Source organism: Drosophila navojoa, chromosome 3 (genome assembly GCF_054131105.1).
Source record: "Drosophila navojoa isolate 15081-1374.11 chromosome 3, UAZ_NAV_1.0, whole genome shotgun sequence".
Lineage (NCBI taxonomy): Eukaryota > Metazoa > Arthropoda > Insecta > Diptera > Drosophilidae > Drosophila > Drosophila navojoa.
In genome coordinates, this window is record NC_142891.1 from 25274079 (window position 1) to 25299375 (window position 25297).

Below are 25297 nucleotides of genomic sequence, written 5' to 3' on the forward strand. Positions count from 1 at the left end.
TCAACCGAACGACTACAGACGCAAGAGCGGAGCGAAAAAATGAATGAGTATGAATGTTGTTTATAGATTTTTAGTCGAATTCTGTTATTTCACGTTAAAGTACGTACGTGCAAAGCGAACGGATTGCGAACGGAGTGGAATTTGTTTAACGTGTGCCGCGTGTCAAATAAATACGTAACAAATTGCATACACACATACAAACACACACACACACACACCTGCTCTAGTGCAACCAAGGCAAAGAAAAATTAACAAGATCAAGTTGTAAAAAAAAAAAAAAAAATATTTTAAAAATATTTTTTAGCAAATTTCAAGTGATGTTTTTTCAAAAAGGTGCTTTACTCCTAGACTGAACCACATTTAGTCTTAAAAAATAAAAAATAATAAATAAAATATATCAAATCAAATCTGAGTTTTTGAAACAAATCAAAGGAAACTTTCGATTTACGTTTATAGATAATAAAGAGGTCAAGCCCCGCCCCCTATACTCCCCCCTTAGCAACACCAAGCCTCACGTACGTGCCTCGTCATAAAACACGCCCTAAACGAAGGCATTCAGCCATAGCCAAAACCAAAGAAAATCTGAAAAAACCGAGGAAAGTAATTCAATATCTGGAAATTAATGCACTTTTCACGCAACTTTTGGCGCGTAACGCAAACAACAACAAAACAAACAAATTCAAGAAATTAACTCAAATAAAATATGTATTAAGCAGCTGCAATTATACGATTTAATGAATTTATTACACAATTAAGCAGCAGCAAATAAATTAAATATGCCGCACAGCTCGGAATAACTGAATAACAACAACAACAACAACAGCCACTGAAATCCCCTTCTGAATTATTAATATTATAAATAACAAGCCAAAACAACAACAACTGCAAAAGTAAATAAATAAATAAATAATTATATTCAGCAGCAATTGTTGCAATTGAACGCGAATTAATTAAACCAAAAGCCGCAACGGCTTAAGTGAGGCGCAGGCGCCGCCTTTCACTCGAGTTGGCAGCACTGCACGCCAGCCTCTGCGCTAAATTGGCAGCACTGTTCACTGGCTGAGCTAGCCCTAAGCGCTGCAGCTTCTTCTTCCCACACCCAAACCAAAGAACAGCCTTCAAAGTGGATTTAACCAACTACAACAAAATGCTGCAGTCCAGCAATCATCACTATCTACGGCCGGATTATATGGCAGCGACGGCTGCTCCAACAGCGGTAAGTACCGGATAGAGGAAAGGAAGACATATATAGAAGCGATTGTATCACAGAGAGAGTGTATAGCGAAAAGTAGAGTCTAGCTGGATATAGAAGGAACAAAGTTACTTGACTTGTTATCTTAGCCGGTTAAGTTTTCTCTAAGTTGAAGCTGGAGTAGTAGAAAAAGTACTTATCATCTTTATAATAAATTGCAAAGTATGGTCATCTATATATCCCAAACATATGCAGTTATTTGGATTCACTCAGAAACTCATGAACAATTAGAATCAGAGAAGTCGTAGCTTTTATTACTCTCTATTGAGGTGAACAATTTATAGGAATATGAATTATAATCACAATTATGATTAAATAAGGAAAAATATTGTATATTAGAGTGTTTATTTTAAGAGTCGAATTCAATTCGATTTCAGTCTTTTTTTCAGAGATTTTGATCTTACTGTATAAGATATTCTATAAGAATCGCATATGTATATAGAAAATAATTCTTTTCTATGAATAGAGTCGAATGTGTAAGAATTAAATTATATATTTTGCTACTCAATACTCAAAAAGTCAAAGCCACTCACAAAAAATAGTCAAATTCACTCCAGATGGACTCTACCTCGATAGATCTGAAGTGCGCCCCACAAAAAATCCGACTTCAATTCAACTTCCTTTTTTTGCTATTACAACTTCAACTTAAATTATTCCAACTAAATAATCTATGCAAAACTGCTGTTAAGTCAAATTTTATGCAATTATTTATTATTATATTCGATCAATTAATTATACCATGAATGTGGGTGTTCCTATATACACATGTGTGTGTATGTGAGCGTGTTTATTCAGCTCAGCAAGTTCGAGTCGCAATTTATATCGCATTGAGGTGAGAGACTTTGTTTGTTATTCGATTGAATAATAGATTCTTGTTTGTGTTTATCTGGCTGGGCCGAGGCGGCGTCGGTAGGGGCGACGGTGGGTGCAATATATCACAATCTGGCTCTGATATGGCCAGCTTATGGAGAGCGCAGTATGAGTTGCGAGCGTTTAAATAAAATTAGTTGCCATTATTTATGAACGTATGATATTTCATAAATAATAGAAATGTCGACAGAAAAGCAATTACGGCCACTTGCCGCAGGCAACAATTTACGACGACAATCAGCAACTCCTACACACGGTTGCCGGACCGCACCGATAGGTTGCCAGACTGCCTTAGCTTTAGCTGGAAACTATTTTGCAGCACGAAATCTCATTCGTCGCTCCATAAATTTATCAATACGCGCAAGTTTTATTGTGAGCTCTGAAATTGCAGTCGGTCTGGCAACGCTGCAGTCGAAGCTATATCTTCAGCAAATCTGAATTTATAATGGCACAGAGAACAAATGCAATTTCACAAGTGCCGAGGCAGTTTATCAGAGTCCGAAAGCCCTTTGCCGACTGCTGCGCTCTCGCTCTCTGCTCTCTGCAGCCCCGAAAACTCGTCGAGACCAATAAATTTTCATTTTAATTTGTGAGTAAATATTCACACTATTCGCACCACGAACGGATGCCAGCTCCTCGGCGCTACAATGAATGAGTGCTGCATCCATTAATATGGAACTACGTTCACAATTCATTAGAGCTTTAAACAGATAAAACTGAAGAGCTATACTTATATACATATACATATATGAATATGTATAGATGAATGTATTTATTCTATATCTAAACTTTTTGGAGCAGAAAAATATTCTCCATAGTGTAGTTTATAACTGAAATTTTTCCAAGAGAGATAAGATATTCCTCTTAAGGTTTATAAATGAATCAAAAGATCAACTTTATTTTGAGATTTTTAGATGTAACATCAAATAGTCTCATAATTTAAAAACTTTGCTTGGCATATAGTACTTACTAGTTCAATCAAAGGTATCAGGTACTAGTTCACTGGGATACATTTCTGGCTCATTCTTTTGGACTATTCATTTCCTCGTTCATTGTGCTTAACGTCTGCTATTAACACCCTTATAAACTCTTTACTTTACTAGATCAAAGCTGATTTATTGAGCACATTTAATGCTATTCATTTAAGTGAATCACTTCGTAGTGATCGATAAGATATGTAAATATATTCATTTTATGTCATTGTGTGATTCACTTGTTGTATAACTAATGAACTAGTTCGTGTGGAATCGAATAACTTTAAAACTGAACTCTATACTCTTTCGGCTCTATTATTATTGAAAAGCTGAATTTAATTACTAATAGCTTATGAGTAATTATCATTATATGAACTAGTTCCATTATATGATCTAGTTTCATTATCTGAACTAGTTACATTATATGATCTAGTTTCATTATGTGAACTAGTTACATTAGATGAACTAGTTCCATTGAGATTGATAAGATTAGATAATATTATTTCATCTTCAGCGCTTTCCGCAATATAGCGAAGCTTTAGATTGCAAGACTTGTTATGCACATACATATATTATCATTAGTTTTTACAATATTTCATTTTGATTCATTTCAATGAACTAGTTCATTTTTTAGTTCAATGATATCCGCAAAACAAGTAAAATTTTCTAGATCTTATGCCTTATTATGATACTAATTCAACGACACCTGGAACTAACTAATGGTTCCAGATAGTTCCGCGCTCTGTAGCTCAGCCAGTTCATAGCTGTGATTGAAATGGTCGCTCCATGACTATGCAGGTGTGCTTACCTGAAACAAATGGAAAGTACTTGCAAGGTATTAACTGTCATTTCTCAATTATAAATTATTTGTGCGATTTAAAATTTATGACGTTGTCAACTTAAGTAAATTTATTTACTCAACTGCGAGCGACTGACTAACCCTTTTCGCAGCATTTAGCAGCTACATATGTATGTATTGGTGTGTATGTGTGTGTGTGTGTGGATATGTAAATACTAGGCAACGAATGCCCATAAATTATTCAATGATTAATGACACCTGCCCGCTATTAATTATAATAAAATCAAATAAACTAAGCCTGACAGCTGTCAGTGTCATCGTTTGTGCCGTTTGTAGACGGCGAAAAACTATGCCACAAAAATGTTGCCGTTGCCTGTGTTGTTGCTGTTGTTGTTGTTGTTGTTGTTGCTGTTGCTGTCGTTGTTGCTGTTGATAATTTGCTGTCACATTTGAGAAATGATCAAGCTTGACTCACACGTCTATCTCTCTCTCTCTCACTCTGTCTCTCTGTGTGTGTGCCATGTTAACGTGAAAGTCTGACGAGCAGCTCAACTGTTCGGGAGTGTAAATAAAGTGCAAATGTCAGCTGACCGCAAACATCATTAATATAATTAAATGTGTCAGTCAAGCAGCCATTTATGCAGAGACCGCAGAGCCAAAAGCCGTTTGAGCTTGCCAGCCAGCCAGCCAGTCAGCCATCCAGTCAAACAGTCAACAGTCGGTTGGCACACGGTGGTCTGGCAACTCTGGCTGACACCACACACACACACACACACACTGATTCGAGTCAGAGCGCTAGTTCATTCCTCGCTTGGGTTCAGCTCACTTTGTAATGCTGGTTCACAGTCGGCTGTCAGGCTTTTTGTCTCTCTGTCTGTCTGTCTGTCTGTGTGTCTGTGTGTGCCTCGCTTGCGTGTGGCTCTAATTAAAGTGTCATCAACAGCACAGCAGCAGCAGCAGCAGCAACAACAACAACAGCAATGAATTGGCCAGCATGTTAGTGATAAATTGCTATGTCTAGAGCTGTCATGTTAATTTTTCGTGCATACTGCATAATAGTTTTTATTTCTCTCTCCCTCTATCTCTCACTCTCTCTCTCTCCCTCCCTGTCGCTCTTTCATCTGCTTTTGCCTAAAGTGTTAATTAATTCTTGGAACATCACAAATATCTCTTTTAGTCTGTGTGTGTGTGTGTGGGCAGGTATAGACACACACACACACACACATACATATGTATAGCATGTAGATCACAATTTAAATGAAGCCGAGAGAAACTCATTTGTCAAAGCTGTTGTAAGTGCGTTTAGCCATAAATTAAAGCTCGAGCTGCAAATTGGCCAAGCAATTTTTTTCTAGCTGTCATTGAAAAGGCAAAAGTAACAAATTTTAAAACATAATTTATAAAAACCCAAAGCCATTAGTAAATCCATTTAAGTTTACCTCTATGTTTTGTTTAAGTAAATTAAAATCGAAACAAAAAATTTATTTATTGGTAATACTTAGTCAAGCTTTAAGCAAATTATGAGCTTAATATTAATAAGCATTTTTTGAAGCTCGCAAAGAGAAATATTCTCTATGCCGCACTCACTCAAGTCTGTTCTAAGAACTGACATTTAACAGATCTATGTTAAAACATCTCAAAAACTGACCTCCTTGGATATTTTATGGCCTCACATTCCGACTGGGGGTATGCAAATCTTTGGGAAAGGCCTCATCTAATTCGCGCTTACCGAATGCTGCTGGGCAGTGTAATTAAGCTTAATTATAGTCACAATCGCTTGGCCTCAGAAGTCTTTCAGCCAAGTAGCCATAAAGAGAGACACAAAAGAACTGTTTCGAATGTGATTAGAGCTCATTCAGGTTCCACTCTTTATTATAGCACCGATATAATAAAACATAGCGAAATCTTTCTTGGAGAATACAATGGGAACTACCCAGCGAATATAAGAGCGAAAACAGATTCGAATGACTCATAAAATAGTTTGATTAAAATCCCGATTAGAAGAGCCCAAAATAAATGTCGCCTGAATAAAATTCAGCTGGCTCGATTAGGGAATACTTAAATTGTTTGGTCTCTCTTTTATGGCACTCATAATTTTAATAGCGATCAATTTCGCTAATAACCCCAACTTTGTTGAAGACTATAAATAAAACACCATGCGGCGCACAAGAGGGCCAAATTGGAGGAAAACATCTTTTATTGGTTTTGTTTTATTTCTGTTTTTCGCCAAGGCATTTATCAACGATAATAATAAAGAGAGAGAGGGAGAGAGGGAGAAGAAAAAACGCTGCTGGAGCGTCAATCGACGCCTAAGTTAGCTCCATTCGATAGTCGATTTCATGCTAAATGCTTACGTACGTACAAATTGAATGGCCGAGAGACTCAATGAATTCATTTAAATGCACGCGAGGCACTAACTATGGTAATGAATTGAAACGACGGCTTAAACGCAAAATAATAACCCGTTTTTAGCCACCGACAGACTAAAATTATGGACTGCGATAATCGAACGGAGGCGGCAGGCGGGAGGCTGGGGTAGTCAAAGCCAAAGCCAGAGCCAATAATCGTAAAATGCGCCAACAAATTAACCAATAAATTAATATAGAAATAATCATATTAATATGCCCGCTGATAACTGTCAGAATGTGAGAGAGAATAAGCAGAGAGTGGAGAGGGAGAGTGGGGGTAGGACAGTAGAGTAAACGGAGTTCGAACTAGCATAGTGCTGTTAATTTACGGTCAGTTGATATTGTAGCCAAATGGGTTTTCCAGCGGCTACAACCCGAAGCAGCTGACTCAAATACGCATTCCCAGCCAGCCGAGATAAGCAAATGCCCTTCATTTTTGGACTTTCGTTGGGCTCTTTTGCCTCATGCGTTCAAATGTGTTTTAAAGCCCAGTCGAGCCAATGGAAAAAAATGTCGCAAAATTTGGTCTTTACTGGCATTTGCTGACCATTTCCGATAGGCCGTAATGCTGCTGTAAGCCGCATCAACTTAACTGCTTTCCAAATGGCAGCAATCATTAAGTCGCCTCGTATGAGTGATTGCCATAAAATGATATAAACACTAAGCCCTCGCCGCCGCCGCACCGCCGCACCATCGCACCACCGCCAGGCCAACTGGCTCAACACCACATTTGACACTAAACACACACAAATTGCTTTTGAAGCCCCCTCGCGGCTGATGTATCTACGCATTTATGCGGTCGCGTCCGTCCATTGTCCACTGTCCGCACAAAGCGTCTAATCATAAAAAGACGAAAGAGGGAAATATAAACCCAAATGTAATATTGATAAGCCACAAGGCGGTCAACACTCAATGCCCCATGCCCCGTGCCCCACACCCATTGCCCAATGCCCAATGCCAATGGGACAAATGTCTGGCGCCAGCCACGCAGCTTGGGCTTGGCTTGGCTTCGCCTGGCCCGGCCTGGGCTTTCAATCAAAGCGCACAACAACAGCAACCAGACAGCACAACAAACAAATAAGCAATCAATCTCAATCACATCAATTATGCGCCGAAACAACTCGCTTGTCTTATCACACCAAAAAAATAAATATCAAAATTCGAATGTGTTGTATTTTTTTATATTCTCTGCAGATGTTTTTTTTTTCTATTATTATTTTTATTATTTTATTTTTGTTGTGTTTGAATGGGCGACACTTTTAATGCAACACATTGACAACGTTGTTAATCATTTTAATTGGCGCCACTTGAACGATCTTGGCGACTGCGAGTGGGTGAACAGAGATACATGCACAGATAGTGCTAAAGATGGAAGTGTAGATACAAATAGAGAGGGGAAAGGTATACATATGTGTGTGTTTACTTATAAATATTTATATTGAATAAAGCATAAATGCATCAAGATAAATAAATACTAGATACGACATCTATGCCTATCTGTACAGAGTGTCGCTGCATCTAAAGATACAAATGTATCTATGAACATGCATAATACTCACTAATGATGTATTAACAAATCCAGCACCATTCGACAGTATAAAAGTCTTGAAGTGAATGTGCAGACGTTGCAGGAGATGTACCATATATAGAAGACCAGGAAATAGTTAAAGATAAATGCATAGATAGTGCTAAAGATGGAAATGTAGATACAAATAGAGATAAAATAGGTAGATAAATGTTTAAGTATTAAAATATACATAGAATAAATAAGTGACACAGATACTAAAAGAATATTTCAAATTACATTTAAGTCAATTATATAGTGTCCCTTCATCTAATATGGATAAAGATCGATCTATGCAGATACAGATACTGAATAATGATATACAATGTATCTTCATAAACTGAAATATTTATGAAATTAAATGTAATCACCTTTAGATACAACTGCAGATACAACAGATATAGTATCTTAGCTATGGATACTTCTACATATGCCGATACACTTGTTAATATATAAATGTATCTAAGCTACATAATGATAAATATAAAGATAGATATTGAGATGTTGTTGTAAAAGTAAAAAAGTAATTACTGATAGATCTTTCCTAAATGTAGATACATTATGTATTTGTATATACATATGTATGTATACTCAGGTATAGAATATATATAAATATGTATATATTTAAATTTGTATCTATAGAACTTATAAATGTGTCGGAAATGCATATAGACAAATGTATGGGGCATACAATCGTATAAATGCATATAGAGATGGAGCTAACAAAGTATCTATAAGATAATTGACATATGTAGATACTTTCTATACTTGCGTTTCCTAAATACAGACTCATTTTACATTATTATTCATGTGGAGAATATGTGCATTAGATATGCATAATATATGTATGTATGTTATTATATTATTAATAATTCGTATCTATGCATGTCTCGCCCCATGAATATGTATCTGAAAGCGTGTCTGTATATGATATGAACTTGTATCTATAAATATTTATGTATCTATGGCCTCTGCTCGTCTCTTTTGTGTATCTATCTAGATCTATACCTATATCTTTGTTAGTATCTTAATCCAGTTTAAATTCGAGCTGTATCTCCATCTAGAGCTGTTAGGTCTTTCGTCAGCTGAGCGTCCGACGTGGCTCCATCAATTTTTAAACAGCCATTTGAAAGCGGCTCAAATTAGCTTCGTGTGTTGCAAGCAACAAGCGAGCGACCCCACTTGGCACACTCGAAAAGTGAAAGTGAGCTGTGAACTTTCAACAAGTCGGCGGAAATGCAAACGGGAATATCCGACTAAGAGATACCCAAAGTAGAAGAAGCTAAACAGAGAATCTGCTAATCTGTAGTAAATTATGGGAATCAAATTCGAATCGTACTTTGGTATTTCAGAAAATCACAGCTTGAACTGCGCTGTCAATGACTTGTGAGATTCGAGAGATTGTGTTTGGTTTTTCGCAGAGTCAAGCCAAGTAAATAAATAATATGATTTAATGAGCGTGTCGCGAAGAAACAACAGCTGTCGCTCGCTGACGAGTCGCGGGACCAGAACCAACCCCATCCATATTCATTACAAGGGGCCTCGCGATTGAAAGCTATGAAATATGCGCCATAAAGTTGACAGCGAGTTCATTTAAATAGAAAACGACATGTGTCAAACTGACATTTGTTTTCATAAAATGAATTTTGCCTTTTTCTCGTTGCTTCGCTGTAAACGCAACAAATTTCTTAGACTTCAACGGCTGTCGGTCCGTCGGGCTCCATGAATTTGCGTTTGCTTTTGACACTCTTTGAACCCAGGCTGATTTGCCTGGCGACACTTCAAGGCGACAGTCCCAAGGTTGAAAGAACACAAGCCAGTCAAAGAAAGAAAAACAAACATAAACATGTACATATATGTGTTTTTTCTTATAGAGAGAGCAGAAAGAAAACGTAAAACAAATTAAATACTCCGACAGAATTGTTATTTTCGAATGACATGCATGTCAAATGGCAAAGTATTTTGGCAGGATCTGCGCTTGACAGCCGCAAACTGGGAGATGTCATTCGAGGCAAAAGCAACTTTCGACCCAAAAACAAAAGACAAACATTCAATTGTGGATAACTCTGCATGAAAGCTCCTCTCCAGCTAAAAAGTGAAAATGCATTTTCCACGGGCATCTCACGCCTTCCCCACAAAAAAAGAAAATAAAGCCCTTCTTTTAGTCTCTCTCTGTCGCTGTTCCCAGCTGACGCTTATCACGTGTTGCAGATCGTTGCCTGAGGGCGCCGTTTCACGCTTCCCACTGGCTGCTTATTTAAATTAGCTTCGACTCTGCTGCAAAGTTTACCATCTGCAATTCATTTATACAGCTGCTAGTCGCCCCCGTTTCCCGTCCTCCATTTCCCGTCTCCTGCCCGACTGGCATTTTGGTATACTTTCGCGAAATTTGCTTATCGCCGCGGAAAAAATCAAGCAAAGGGCGTTGCGCACACAAAACGGAAACAAATCAACATGAGAAAAAACATAAAACTAGTTAGAATGCGCTCTCAACAAATGATCGACTATAAGATGCCCAGTATTTCTAATCATACAAGAAAATTTTAACATTAATTGTATTTATGTAACGACATCGTAATATTAAATAGATTAGCTTTTCACTCTGCTTGAGTTCTTTAGTGGGATTAGTTGGCCATAAAGTGTTTGATTGGATATATCGATAAGTATTACTTCACAGTATATCGAAATAAGAGTTTAAAAAAAAAAGAGAATGAGTTGTCTTAACCTTATTTAAAAAATAAAAAGCCATCTAAACACAATATATATATATATATTTCTATCGATTTATTCCATTAAATAATAATTGAGGTTAGTCATTCTTAAATTTAAAAAATTTCTTTAAAATATTGGCAATACAACTCAAAATGAATACATCAGATAATAGATGTATCGATAACATTTTCAAGCCAAATTCTATTTCTATTTTGTTATTCAATTTTCCATACATTTTTCTTTTCCGTATATACTTTTGCACTCCGCACACCCCATGCCTTTTCAGAGAACTACAGGGTATGCAATAACTGCAATGTCTGAGCTGCAAGCTATATCTCTTTATATTCTATGACAGGGTGTGTCATGCGTGTGCTTGTGTTTGTGTTTTGGGCTGCATTGCCGGTAGTATTTGGCTCTATTCGCATATTTTCGCATTTGATTATCTAAAGTGATGGACGGGGGCAGCCAAACAGACTGAAAGGCTGACAGCCTGCCAGACTGCCAGACTGGCGGACAGACTTACAGAGGCGGCAGTATAAAGGGCGTCAGCCTGTCACTCACTCATTCACTCACACACTCACTCACTCACACACTCACTCGATTATTCTCACGCTCAGGAATAGACAATTTCTTTTTTCTTTCGTTCGGCTACATTTTGTACACAAATTGTGTTCGTTGTACAAATTAAAAACAACAAAATAACAAAAAGCAGCAACAGCAACAAAAACGCCGCTGTGCAACACTGAACTGTCAGTTGGCTTTCCGGCCCCAAAATGGCCGAGTGTTTCTGAACACTGGTAGCTGTCGCTCTATCTGTCTCAGCTGGCTGCCATTGAGGAGCTGAAACGGATGTTGAATCGGAAATGCATTAAAGAAAACAAAAGAATAATAGAGCCTGTCCCATGGTGTCTATTTCCATATTTTATTTTTAAGAATATTTTATATGTTTGATTAAAGAAATGAATAGATATATAATAGTTGCAACTGACTCAATGAATGACGGATTGAATCATTTTATATAAATATTAAATTAAATTAAAATATGAAGAATAAAGATATCTATTTCGGAATTTATTTTAATGAAGAACTTCTATATATATTTGAAATAAATTAATTAATAATGATAATATGAATGTAAATTCATAAAAAAAAATATTTATTAAAAAAAATCCCTTTTTAAAATAGTTCAATATAAAATATAATAATAATTAAAAATAAAGAATTACATTAATAAAAAATAATTATAATTAAAAAACAATTTATATATATTTTTACATAATACAAAAAATAATTATAATTAAACTAAATTTTACATGATTGTTAAAAAATGCTGAAGAAATACAAAGCACACTAATAAATTTAATGAAACAAAATAAGTGTAACGGAAGTAAAAACCAAATATTCCGAAAGTTAATTAACACATGAGCAATGCAAACTGAAATCAGGCGAGGAAAACAAAAATTGAAAACACGCGAACGAAGAAACGAAAAATGAAATCAGGAAAATGAATTATGAATAATCGTGCAAGCAGAGCAGCGCAGAGCTGGGCAGGCGCGGCGGGTGACGCTGGGGCGAGAGGGCGTGGCTGGCCCAGAAGAGAGCCGGCAGCTGTCCCGACACGATTCGATACGCCAGTTGTTAGCGCTGCTGACAGGTGTTGTCAACGCATGTGTAAAGCGCATAATTATAAATAACACGTAATTAACGCGCCGCAAATGCGAATGACACCTCGGCTCATCTAATTTCCACACGGGGCCACTGAAGGGGGAGAGGGGGAGAGGGAGAACGAGGTGAGAGAATATGTGCAATGTCTTACAAGTTGCAAGCTGCACGTTGTGTGATGGGTCATTGAATGTGCAGCATGTTGCATGCAGCAGCAGCAACACCTTGGCACATTCAATAGGAGCAACAGTTGCCGTCGCATTCATTAGCGCTGACAACTTGAAATGCTAATTATTGTCAAATTCATTTAGTCGCCTGTCAGCTTAAGTTCGCATATAGAATGTTATGATATATCATTATACATATGTATATATATATATTCTTTTTATTTTTATTTTAAATAAAATAAAAACGGGCACAGTCAGCGTCTGTCTGTCAGCGAGAGAGAATTTATATGCAGGCCGGCATTATTATACAAATGTGAGAGCTAATGAATGCCGTACGTAGGCGCAGGCAGTCAATCAGTTGACAGACTGACAGATTGACAGATTGACAGACTGACAGACAGTCCGTTTCTGTTACGCTTTCGGCATATGCAAATTGCAGCAGCAGCAGCAGCAGCTGCCACACACGCAAAATGTGGGGGAACGCCATAAACGGGGAAAAAAACAGGCCAAAGCATTCACATACATTAACTTATTTTATTGACTGTATTAAATATGCATATTAAGACATAATCACCGAATAAATTAGTTAGTAGGCAATGCCTAAGCATGTTTACACAATGTATTTAGCTAATAAGAAGAGTTAAAGAGAGAGAGAAGGAGAGGGAGAGCGAGATAATTCTGTGACAGGTTCACACTGCGTATGATTGATAAATTCGTTGTCTTAATTACATTGAAAAACAAAAGGAACAACGGGCAGCTGGCAGCTGATATGCAAAACCTTGAGCTGTTAGCCCCAGCTAAAAGCAAAGAATTGTTGTTGCTATTGTCTATTGCTGTTGCTATTGTTGTTGTTTGTTTGTACTCAACATTTGCCTTTAAGCAGCACCATGAATGATGAGGCCACATAATGGAATATGCCAAATGGGCGTTGACAATGGCCAATAAGTGGCTGAGTAGGCGATCGTAGATGCAAAGAGTTGGGCAGAGAGAGAGAGAGAGAGAGAGAGAGAGAGAGAGAGAGAGAGAGAAACAACAACTAATTGCAGTTTAACTTTTAAGCAAACGCCAAGTTGTGTGAAATATAAATATATAAGCTAGCCAGTGTTAACAGCGCGTATAAACAAAATAAAAAGGTTATGCGACAAGCGTAGCAGCAACAACACCAACAGCAACTGCAACAATTGCTACAACAACAGCATTCGCTAACTGACAACTAAATGGACGCATAATGTTGTCGGGCAGGGGCGGAGGACGGGGGGGTCACACACACAGTCCCAACAGACCCCGAATGAAAGAAAGAGTGACACATGAAAATGGCATTAATGTGTCACTCAAAAACGTACAGCAGCAACAGCAACAGCAACAATTGCAGCGGCAACTGTGACAATTGCAATGATATGGTTGACAGTTGTTGTTGTTGTTGCTGTTGTTGCTGTTGTTGGCAATTGTAGTTGCTGCTGTTGCTGAGGCCACAACAACGGCTGAAATTGCAACATTGTCTAACGCCAAGTGCATATGAGATTGCTACGTGTGTGTGTGTGTGTGTGAGTGTGTGTGTGTCGTCAAATTAAGTGGCAACGCCATAAGAGCATTGCCACACATTGCCCCTACTTACCCGCTCAACTCTCGAGTCATGCAATATAAGCTTTTCATTCATTTTGTATTTTGTTTTGTTGTTGTTGTTTTTTTTCGGTTTCAGCTTTTCTGTTTTCTGTGCAGTTCGCTCTCGCCTCGGCCATATTTACTCAAGTAGAGCCGAGCTGCGTTTGACAGTCAAATGACGCTGTCAGCTGTCAATATGACAAGTGTCACTTTTGCAGCAGTTGACAGTTAATGTGACAGCGCCTGTGCGCCGGCTAAATAAACTACGGACAGGCATATTGGATTGCGCATTTGCCGAGTACGAAATCAAATTCGAACTCAAACTCAAACTCAAACTCGAGCTCGCGTTCGAGTGCTCGCAATTTGGCACATGCAACGCGTTTGCCTTTGACATGCTGCACATTTCATGCTTCGCTTGCCGCAAGCCATTGCGAAATTTGTGAGACATTTTTCTCTAGACTGGCAGAAGTATTCTGGGAAGTGCACCAAGTTGTGCCACTTATCAAATATTTATTTGACTTTCTGGAAAGGATTATTTTGAATTACAATTGCCCTCAAGTCGATTCCATGTAACCATATCTTCAGCTAAGCTACGAACTACGGCTGTCATCCATAAGCTATATATTGTTCAGATTTATGGCATATATAAATAATAATTGCTTTCAATTATATAAATATAAGTTTCTGTATTTCACATAGTAGAAACAAATTGACCGATGAATCAAAATTCATAGTAAAGATAATTGCATTTGATCATTAATAATTTTTCAACGAACTCATAATTATAACACATACGTATAAAATCTAGAATATAAATAGAGTATTAGGATATAATTTTATTTAATATATACGATTATAAGTTATCAATAAAATGTAGGGACCGGAAAAATAAAATAAAAATTATTAAATAAATAAAAAAAAAAAACTTATTTACGGCAAAATAAAAAAAAATTATTCATGGCAAAATGATAAAAAAAAACTACTCATTGCTACAATTAATTTATATGATAAAAATAAACATTTAATTTTATACATCTATTAGTTTACTGTAAAAATAAAATCAAAACATTTTTTTCAATTTTTATTTGTTTGAAATCTATTCTGTTTTTTTTTTTTTTTTAATTCATACTTAATATTTTAATTTTTTTACAAAGACTAAACTTATAAATATGTTAATCAAAATAACAATTATTGAATTATAATAGCACACATGCTATCTCTTTTATCTAAAGTATATTTTCTCCAAATATGTTTTTGTTTATATACAATATGAAATAATTAGTTATATTTTAATATCAATATTAACAACAACAAAAAAAAATGTACTATTTTTTAATCAATTTGTTAATATTAATTTTTAATTTTTAAATAATGTTTTAGGGTTTATTTGAAGTAAAATAGGTAGTATTTCGATAAAAATAATTAAATATTCTGATTGCGATTTGTGTCACCTCAAATTTCTAATCATTACTTTTCTCAAATTTCTGTATGAAAGCTTTAGCTATTTGTATGCTAAAAATACACATCTTACACGGCTTAAAAGGGTCTCGCCTTTCGTCTTTAATTTATTTGGAACAATATTAATATTGTCGCCCTCCCATTGCGTGTTCTACTTTATGAATTATGATTAAGTAAATTGTCAGAAAGCCACACGAGCGACCGAAGGACAATTCCCTTGAATGAATGTTGTCGAGCGCATTTATGTAAATTTCTGTTGTGGCTGTCTGGCAGCACTGGCAGAATTTATTAGCAACACGAAAACACACACACACACACACACAAAGGTGTTAACAGATAATGGATAAAATCCACATAAGCGTTAAGTATGTGCAGACAGGCAGAGAGAGAGAGAGAGAGTGAGAGTAAGAGAGAGAGAGAGAGAGCGGAGCATAACGTCTGCATTAAGTTTTATACAATTTTTATCGCTTATTTTATAATTCGCAACAAAACTGAAAAGCGTCTTAACAGACGACGCCAACATCCTCGCTGGGGGCTTATGCAAAGCGATGCCGATGCGAACGTTGACGCCAGCGTCGACGTCGACGTCGTACAATTTCCGCTTTTTATGCTTATCCTGTAATTCGTATTTATAGCGGCTGTTTCTTTTCGCTGTATATGTGTATGTGTGTGTGCGTGTGTGTGTGGCACAGGAAGCAGCAAACTGAGCCACAGCAGCCACCATAGAAAATTGCATTTCATACGAAAATATGGCCACAAGCGGGGGGTAGCTGAAGCAGGAGTCGGCCACAGAGCACTGGGCAGTGGGCGTGCCAGGGTAGCTTTTTGCTGTATTGCATTATCAATGTAGATAAGTTTTATTGCTTTAGCCAGGGCAAACGGCCATTTGGGCATAATTTACACTTGCACACAGCAAATACATATATCGTCACCTATAAAATATGTATGTAAATACGACTCAAATTAGATACACATATGTATGTATTTGCCGTGCGGCTGAACTTCAAAGCATCGTCAGCATTGTAGCATTAGCGAATAGGCGAAGACAGCAATTCGATCTTCACATCTTGTTTGCGGCTGCCGTGTCTGTGCGCTTCAGCGCGCCTTCAATTGAACCCATTCAGATTTTGATGGCTCGAGAGCTTGTCATTGTCATTGTCTCAAAAGTTTCAACATTTTGTTTGTCATATTAACGTGGAGTATGATTTTTTGAGTGGCTTCAAGCACTCAGTTGATCAGCGCCGACTCGAGAGTCGTGAGCACAGAGTCGAGTCTCTATGCTCTGTCTCCCTCACTCCCCTCACTCCCTCTCGCTCTGCTCTTTGCCTGTTCATTTGATGTTGATGTTGTTTTTGTCTGCGTGCTGCAGCTGCTTAATATTGTTTCAAGTGTATATTTGCTCTGTCTAAAGTGTGCTCTGTCGATGTGTGTCATATTTCCCCCAAACGCCGACGGGTTTTGGCCATACAACAGCATGGCTTAGGGCCCTATTAAAATGCCGCTGCGTAAAATGTGTCACATTTCACATATCGCGCGCGTCGCATTTGAATCATGTTCTTCGACAGCTGTGAAATATTGTGCAAACTGCAAAAACTCGCACACAAACACTCAAGTATACCAAAAAAATCGTTGTTGCTCCTTATAAAGTACAGTAAATACTGCCAAGGAGCGCTAAATAGCATTATTAATATTAATATTATTATTTTCTATTAGCAACATTTTCAACTCAGTTAAATTCAATTCGCAAATGTCTTGAATCAATATTGTCTTAATGTCAAGATGTATCGATAAGACTGTCCGGAAAAAAATATATATATGTATAAAAATATGTATATTAAACTAATTTTAATTACGAAATTCTGGGATCGGCGAAGAATTAATGTAATTAAGCTTGCAGCGAATGTCTACAGCATTTGCTTCGATTTCTATCGATCTTTTGTATATTATTATCAATTGTAAATAATATATAATGATAGTATTATCATAAATATTTATATAAAATAATAATGATATGCTATAATATAAACTAACAATTAAATTATATTATTTAGCATCTGAGATTTATTCTGCATAACAATAAATACATATGTACATATATGCAATCATTGCCAAGTCACATTGCCAAGTCATTTGCGTATACGTTATATTAAATTATTAATCAACTGTTAGATTGAGCAATCAATGATAAGATTTATTGATTTTTTGTTTATATTTACTCTTGCATTTATATAATTTCTAATATCTAATAAGTTGCGTAATATTATATACATTGTTGAAACACGCATTGAAATCAATAGCTTATCGATTACTTATGCTGTATCGATTAATAATCTTGTATTCTACATAAATAACATGCTATGAGTGGTCTTTACATACATACATATATGTATGTATCCGAATATCAGAATATCTTCATGCCTATTTTTAATCGATTATTAATCGATTATTAATCAATTACTTGTGATCAATGCCTATCGATGTCTCATTAATCATTATCGATTATTCACCTCTTATTTAGCATACATGTTATGACCTATATTTGGGTATTTAATAACCTTGGTTACAATTCGTATACGTATTAATAGCTGCTAACAGTCAAGATGTAAAATAATCGACTGCTTGTCTCTTATTTGTCGATTATTCGTCGATTATCTGTAAATGTGTCTCGATTTTTATTATCTGTTTATTCAGCACAAATGTCACGATCCCTGCCTAGGGTTAATATAGCTGCAAGGTTATCCACCCAGTGCGTATACGTTATATTTCATGCCGCGCACACACACCTCGAAACCCCTATAATTAGCAGCTAATGCGAAATGCAGCTGAAGAAGCGCCCAAACACACTCGTTACACCCAAAGCTGTGGATGGCTGCCTTTCAGCGTGTTTAGTTTCGAGTGTCTAATTCAATTATACGCATTTAACGAGCGACTGTGACTCGATTGTGCAAAACGCATGACCGAATCCATATGCCCGAACCGTTTTCAATCATTGCTCAGGCAGTAATTGCAGTTGTTGTTGTTGTTCTTAATATTTACTCGTTATTTAACGTCGTTGTTGTTTTTGTAATCGCTGCTGCTGCTGCTGCTGCTGCTGCTGTTTGCACACATTTTTCACAGAGTGTAACATTTTAATTAACACAAAGCTCATAATTTGTAAACGGATGTAAAGAAAAAAAAAAAACAAATCTGAAAAAAAAATAGCAACAGCAAAGGGAAATTTTATTTAATGTGAGCGAGTGTTAATGAAGTGCCATAACTGCCCATTTGTTTATTTTTTTGCTTCATTTTAGTAACCATACATTATTAAATTTAGCACATTCAGTTTTGTTGCTTTATTTTTGCTTTTTAGCACCCAGTAAATTGTGCTAGGGGCTCTAAGTTGTTCGCTTTTGTTCCAATTAGCCAGCTCAGTCCTAAATAATTCAATCGACTATTTAGAGCCCGCAGACATGAATGTCGTCTATTTACGTCCCCAATAAATACTATTGTCCAGTCGTAAATCGTGCAAGTCGGCTGTCTATAATATATAAACATCGGGCGAGAACTAAATCACAAGCAAACGCTAAAATCAATACGCAATCTTTATCAGCCAGCGCTCGTTTGAATTATGACTAATTGTGCTAAAAACGAGACTGAGTGGCAAGCATTTGGGGTTCCGAATTGATAAGTATGGGCTGATAACGTATGCGTTCGTGGAATCAGTGGCCTATCTACGATCGAGGACTACCTCAAAGGGGGACGAGTTGCCATAAAAATCAAAAAGTATTTGCCATCGACATTCGTTGAATGCGAAATTATTGAGGAAACGCGAGTGATCAACAATCAGCAATCAGAGTCATAAAATGGGTGCCAGCATTCACGTGCTTCAGATCTAAAAGAACGGGAAAATTTAGAGCGCATTCCTACAATATTTAGAGACTCGAAAAGCAGTTGGCTTTAATACCAAATGCCTCTATGTGGTTCCTTTTCTTGTAATATATGTAGATCTTGATGAATCGTATATGCTAAACCTTAGATATCATTTATATATAGAGCTGATACTCCAACTTCAACTGAACAAGTTTCTTTGCAATCTTGGAATGCGTTTGTAAATATAATGTAAATTCCTGCTTAAGGAGAATTTTACTTCAATATTTAAAAACTCGATATGTTTTAAGGCATTGATATCAAATGATCAAATGAGTTATTGAATTTTTTATCAAACTCTAAATATTTTTTTCTTTTTTTTTATCAAATTGAAAAGTATTTTTTTTTATTTACGATTTACTTTTAATGAACTAAAAACTTGTATATTTCTATAGTTCTTTTTTCTTTCTAATTTTCCAATATTTGCTTAGCCGTAAATAATTTTTCTTAAATGCGGTCCTTATCGTAGCACAACAAAATACGCCCGTACCCCATTAATGAGTGTGTATGTATATACACATATGTACATATATATATGTATATGTATGTATGTGTGTGTTTGTTTATGTTATGTGTGCGTTGTACATTGGAGGAGAAAAAAGCGCTTAAGTACCGATAAGAAATTTGCCATTTTTACAATGGTATCATAATAATTTATGGCTGCCCATTGAGTGTTATAAAAGCTTCAATATTTTGTAGTTTATGACTTGCGCCAGTTGGAGCATGGGCGTAATTACACACACACACATACGCACGCACACGCACACAGGCACACACACAGGCACACTAAATACATAAGCTATACGTCATTATTTCCAATGCGCTTTGTTAGTTTCCATGAATTATGACTCTCAACTCGTTTGCTCAGTTTAGGTTCACTACACTCTCACTCTCTCTCTCTCTCTCTCTCTCTCTCTTCACTTATCCACCTCTCTCTCACTCTTTCTGTTTGGGCTTCGTGCCCTGCTGGGCCATAATTTATGGCATGCGGCGAAATGGATTTTATTGCAAAAGCCGTGTTCGAGTTTATGGCACAGCTGTAAGTGGGCAATATTCATTTCATTTATATGCACTTTGCTTTGTGGCCTCGCCAGTGTCGGCATTTCTCTCTCTCTCTCTCTCTCTGTAAATCGCAAGTTTTCACTTTTTAGCCTGAAAAGTAGCACTAAAACAATATTAGTTATTAGCCATGATTAATGGCCAATGATTAGACCAATTCCGCCCCATCATTCGCTAAATATTGCGTTGTCATATTTTATGGCAGCTTTATGGCTAGCAATTCGCTTGAATTAATTGCGACAATTGCCTCATCCATTACAAATGTTCAACAAAATTTAATATAGTATGTCATCGAGCAGAGTTAAATAGAGACGGATTATCTGTCTCTCTCTCTCGCTCACTCTCGCTCTGTCCTTCGGGATCTCTTTTTATGTTCTATTCTATGTTCTATATTCTTATGTATGGGAAAGACTTCATAGTTTTATTGCCTTTACCATTGAATCTATGCCAACAATGAGAATACCAAAAGATATTCTGATTGTATTGTAATAGAAATATATCAGGCATTAATGTAATATCTATCATATATTCGCAGATTTATAATCTCTATAATCTTAAAATTTTGCAGAAGTACTAGAAATTGTTTTTAATGCCAGTCTAATAAACAACCAAAAAACCAACAATAATAATTAATAAAAAATAAAAAGAAAATTATAATGAATGCAATAACTAAAATATTGGTTTGAATGACAGTCTACTAAACTAAAAAAAAAATAATGACAAAAATATGTAAAATTACATAACATGCTCTTAATTTATTTTTATGAAAACATAACATATTAAATATCATAAAAACACTATGAATATAAACAGAAATATAAATATGAATTTTTTTCTTTAAAAATTCTTACAAAATGCTTTATAAAATGTAAGAATTTTTTTTTTCAGTTTTCTGAGCGCATTTCAATCCACACTTTCTAGAGTACTTCTCGACCTGTTTGAAATGAAATCATTATTCAGTGCCCAGACAGAATTTATGGATGTATTTTTCTGTTTTTCTGCTTTTTTTCTTCTCTCTCTCTCTCTCTCTCTCTCTCTCTCTCTCTCTCTCTCTCTCGCTCTGTTGTGTATTGTGTCATTAGGTCGCATAATTTAAACACTTCGCTCTGCCTCAGCCTCGGCCGGAGTTGCTTGTTTGTTTTAACAGCGCGCTTTATCATATTTGTAGCGCCCCTTGGCAATTGGGTTTTGGGGCCCCCAGTGGGGCCCAAATGCTTTCACACTACATTTGCGTCGTAATTTCATATTTAATGTACTTTTTATATCTTTTTATTTGCAAGCGCTTTAATAGGCCCATAATTCCATTTATTTTGGCCACGTCGGCCGTATTTATGGCCAGCAGCCCTTATTTATTATAGCCGTGGGCAAGTGGTTAGAGCGGTACGGGGGGTGTGGGGCATGTGAAATGGGAGCAGGCCAAAAGAGACTCTAAGAGTGTTTCATGATCGAGCGCGAGTGTTGGCCACAGATTAGGATCGCGCATCGTGCCACGCATTCGGGCCACAAAGACAATGCAAATAAGAGAGAGAGAAACGGGCGACAGAACGCGGATTGTTCGAGTCTTATCTGATGGCACGATATCGATATAATAGAGTGAGAGACTAATAATAAGCGTTTGCCTCTGGCCTTTCTCTCTGTCTTGCAGCTGGACAACAAGAGCAGTCCGTTGGCGCTATTGGCACAAACATGCAGCGCCATCGGAGCGGACACCACAAATCCCAAGCTGCTGGCGGCCAATATTGAAAAGTCCACGAAACAGCAGCCGAAGGCCAACGGCAACGGCAACGGGCTTGATAGTGCACGCGATAAATCCTCGCCGGTTAGCAGTCATTCATCCAGCGTCAGCACCGGCTCCGTGGAGCAGCAGCAGCTGCCGCCGGCTCACAGTAAAACCCTCAGCACCTTTAAGCCCTACGAGACCAACAACAACAGCAGCAACAGCAACAACAACAATAGCGATTGCGGCGCCACAAATCTCACCAACAGCAACAACAACAACAACAACAACAGCAACAACCAACGCGTAAAGACACCCAAGGCAATGGCCATGGCCATGGGCAGTGGAGCCTCGGCCAACGGACAGCCGCGCTGCGACTCGAACCAGAGCGCCAGCAGCAGTTCGCATCGGGAATCGCCAAACGCCAGCGTCTCGAACCAGCTGCGCCGCACGCCCAATGCCAGCGGCCCCCAGCTGAACGGCAGCAGTCCGGTGCACTCTACCGCACCGGCGCGCAGCAGCTCCAAAGAGTCGGCGTCGATGCATAGCCCCAGCACAGCCGCACAGAATCCCAGCTCCAGTCGACTGCAAGAGGCCGCCTATGCGGCGGCCAAGGAGGCCAGCTATGTGAAGGCTCTGCATGCGGCCAGCCAGCAGGCCAGTCCCTCGGCTGGTTCCTACTATCCGCCAGGTAAGAGTCGTTCTAGCCGTAACAAACTATTATTATCAAGGGATAAGATTAGGGACTCGCATTGCATATAGAACTCGAAAGCCTTTTAACGAAGATCTTAACTTGAATATATAACAAGCTAAATAGGTTTGTCGTCCTTACAAAATAATTAAAGTTATAGCTCTACATTTTCCCATTTGACTAAAGTAAATTTTGTTTTATTATGACTGATTTTCTAGTCAAGCAAATCTGCTTTGAAAGGCGAAATCTCGACTAGGGAATCTCCGATTGGAATGAAATAAATTGTGTTATATAGAAAATATATCAATTATTACAAAGGTAAACAGTTTCCAGTCTCTTACTTTTCAGTTGTTATGACTTCAATACATTTATAAAAGTGCAGCAAAACTAAATAGTCTTAAAGTATGTTGATACTTAAAGCTAGATCTCGAAAGCAGAATCTCCAATTCATATTCAATAAATTAATTTATATTTAAAAATAATCAAATAAGATAAAGAGACAGTTGAGTAAAATTCCAGATGAGCATAAGAAAATTGTTACAATCTTTTTTTCGTCACTACAAATAAGCAAATTTAACTAGTTTGTTACCCTTTAAAATTTTCTAACCTTTTCATAAATATTGCATATTGGATTTGACTCTTGGATTGTATATAAATAATATTTACGTTTCAAAAGTAAATAACAAGAAAAACAATCCATAAATCTCCCATACTATTAACTTAGTCCTCTATTAAAAAAATCCTATGCAAATAATTAGAATATTTTTTTATGATATAAACTTCAAGAGAAATATTAATAACTTCAATATCTTCAACTATCCAACTTGATTTCCATAGATTTCCCAATCGGAATATCTACATGAATAATAACAATCTAACATCTCTCCTTACTCTTTGTCTTCTCGTCTGCAGGCTACGGCACGCCCTATCCCATGGACTTGATGGCAGCGAGCTCGCTGATGTCGCCGCACCCTGCGATGTTCAAGGCCTCGGCCATGAATCCCTATTTGAACTACGCGCGTCTCAAGGGCCTGACGGATCCGGCGGCCATGATGGCGGGCGCACCCAACATATGTCGCGATCCCTACTGCACCGGCTGTCCGGCCAGTCCGCACTACATCAACAAGGCTGCCGGACAGCCCTGTCCGGCGGGCTGTCCGCAGTGCGAGATGGGCGCCGCGGGCAAGTCGGGCGGCAGTTCTGCGGGCGCAGGCGGATCCAATGCCGCAGCAGCAGCGGCGGCAGCGGCTGCCTCCTCCTACCACGCCCAGCTGGCGGCACTGGCGGCCGCCTCGCAGCTGCCGTATGTCTGCTCCTGGATTGGCAGCGATGCGGCGTACTGCGGCAAGCGCTTCGGCACCTCCGACGATCTGTTCCAGCATCTGCGCACGCACACAGCCTCCGTGCCGGACGCCGTGCTCAGCGCAGCAGCCGCGGGCGGCATACCACCGAATCATCCGCTCTTTCAGCGCACCTATCCCACCCCGCCGCTCAGCCCGCTGTCGGCGGCAGCGCGCTACCACCCGTATGGCAAGCCGTCGATGCTGCCGCCGTCGCTGGCGCCGCCGGGAGTGCTGCCCGGACTGCCGCCTCATGCCGCGCTGGCCCAGTACTTTGCGCCCTACTCGTTATACGGACCGCGCATGGGCTCCTCGCATCCGTAGTAGGAGCCCCATCCCTAGATGGAGATGGAGCCAGCCGTTGGTCCGAACATTCAGTCAAATCATTTTGCTTGAGTTGTCCCCTTCGCCTCCCCCTCACCCAATTGAAATTGTGGGGCAGCGGGACAGGGACTGGGTCGGGGTCAGGGGTCAACTCATTCGTGAAACGAAAAGCTAGTGATCTAATGTACTATAGCTACATACAAATGTTTAAATTTAGCTTTAGGCGAAAAGTTCTATTCAAGGATATGCCGCACATCCACTCGTTCGTCAGTGTGTCTCTCCGTATGTCCCATTTAAAGCTTATGGTAATTGTAACATTATTTATTAATTTAAACACACACACACACACACACACAAATCAAATACAAAATATATATAAACAACTAAATATATAGATGTACATACGTTCGTTTATGCATATGTGAAAACCAATTTGAAAATGAAAAGATTGTCCAAAAACTAAAAGTTGTAAAATTATATTGTAAATTATATTAATAACTATATGTGTACATATGTGCATATCTATGTATGTGTATACATGTGTATATGCTATATATGTTTATGTATGTGTATATGTAATTATGAACACCATTTTAAAGTTCACTTAAGCCACTACAACAAATCAATAAATCAAAGAAAAACCTTAACTGAAACTGCATTTTTTCTGGGGCTCAATGCAAGCTGGATAAGTACAATAAATTTTCTGAAAAACAACACTTAGACTTTTATAAAAAAAATAAAAAAGAAATAAATTAATTTTAAATAATAAGAATACAATTTTTTCCAATAATT

At 37.8% G+C, this 25297-nt stretch overlaps 1 protein-coding gene across 1 annotated transcript; it reads left to right on the forward strand.

Moving 5' to 3' along the window:
- Positions 1 to 25152, forward strand: elB (zinc finger protein elbow B). Its single transcript, XM_030388354.2, has 3 exons — positions 1 to 1216; positions 22079 to 22841; positions 23754 to 25152. The coding sequence occupies exons 1-3, from the start codon at positions 1148 to 1150 to the stop codon at positions 24503 to 24505; spliced, it is 1584 nt and encodes a 527-aa protein (XP_030244214.1). The 5' UTR covers positions 1 to 1147; the 3' UTR covers positions 24506 to 25152.
- Positions 25153 to 25297: the final 145 nt, after the last annotated feature.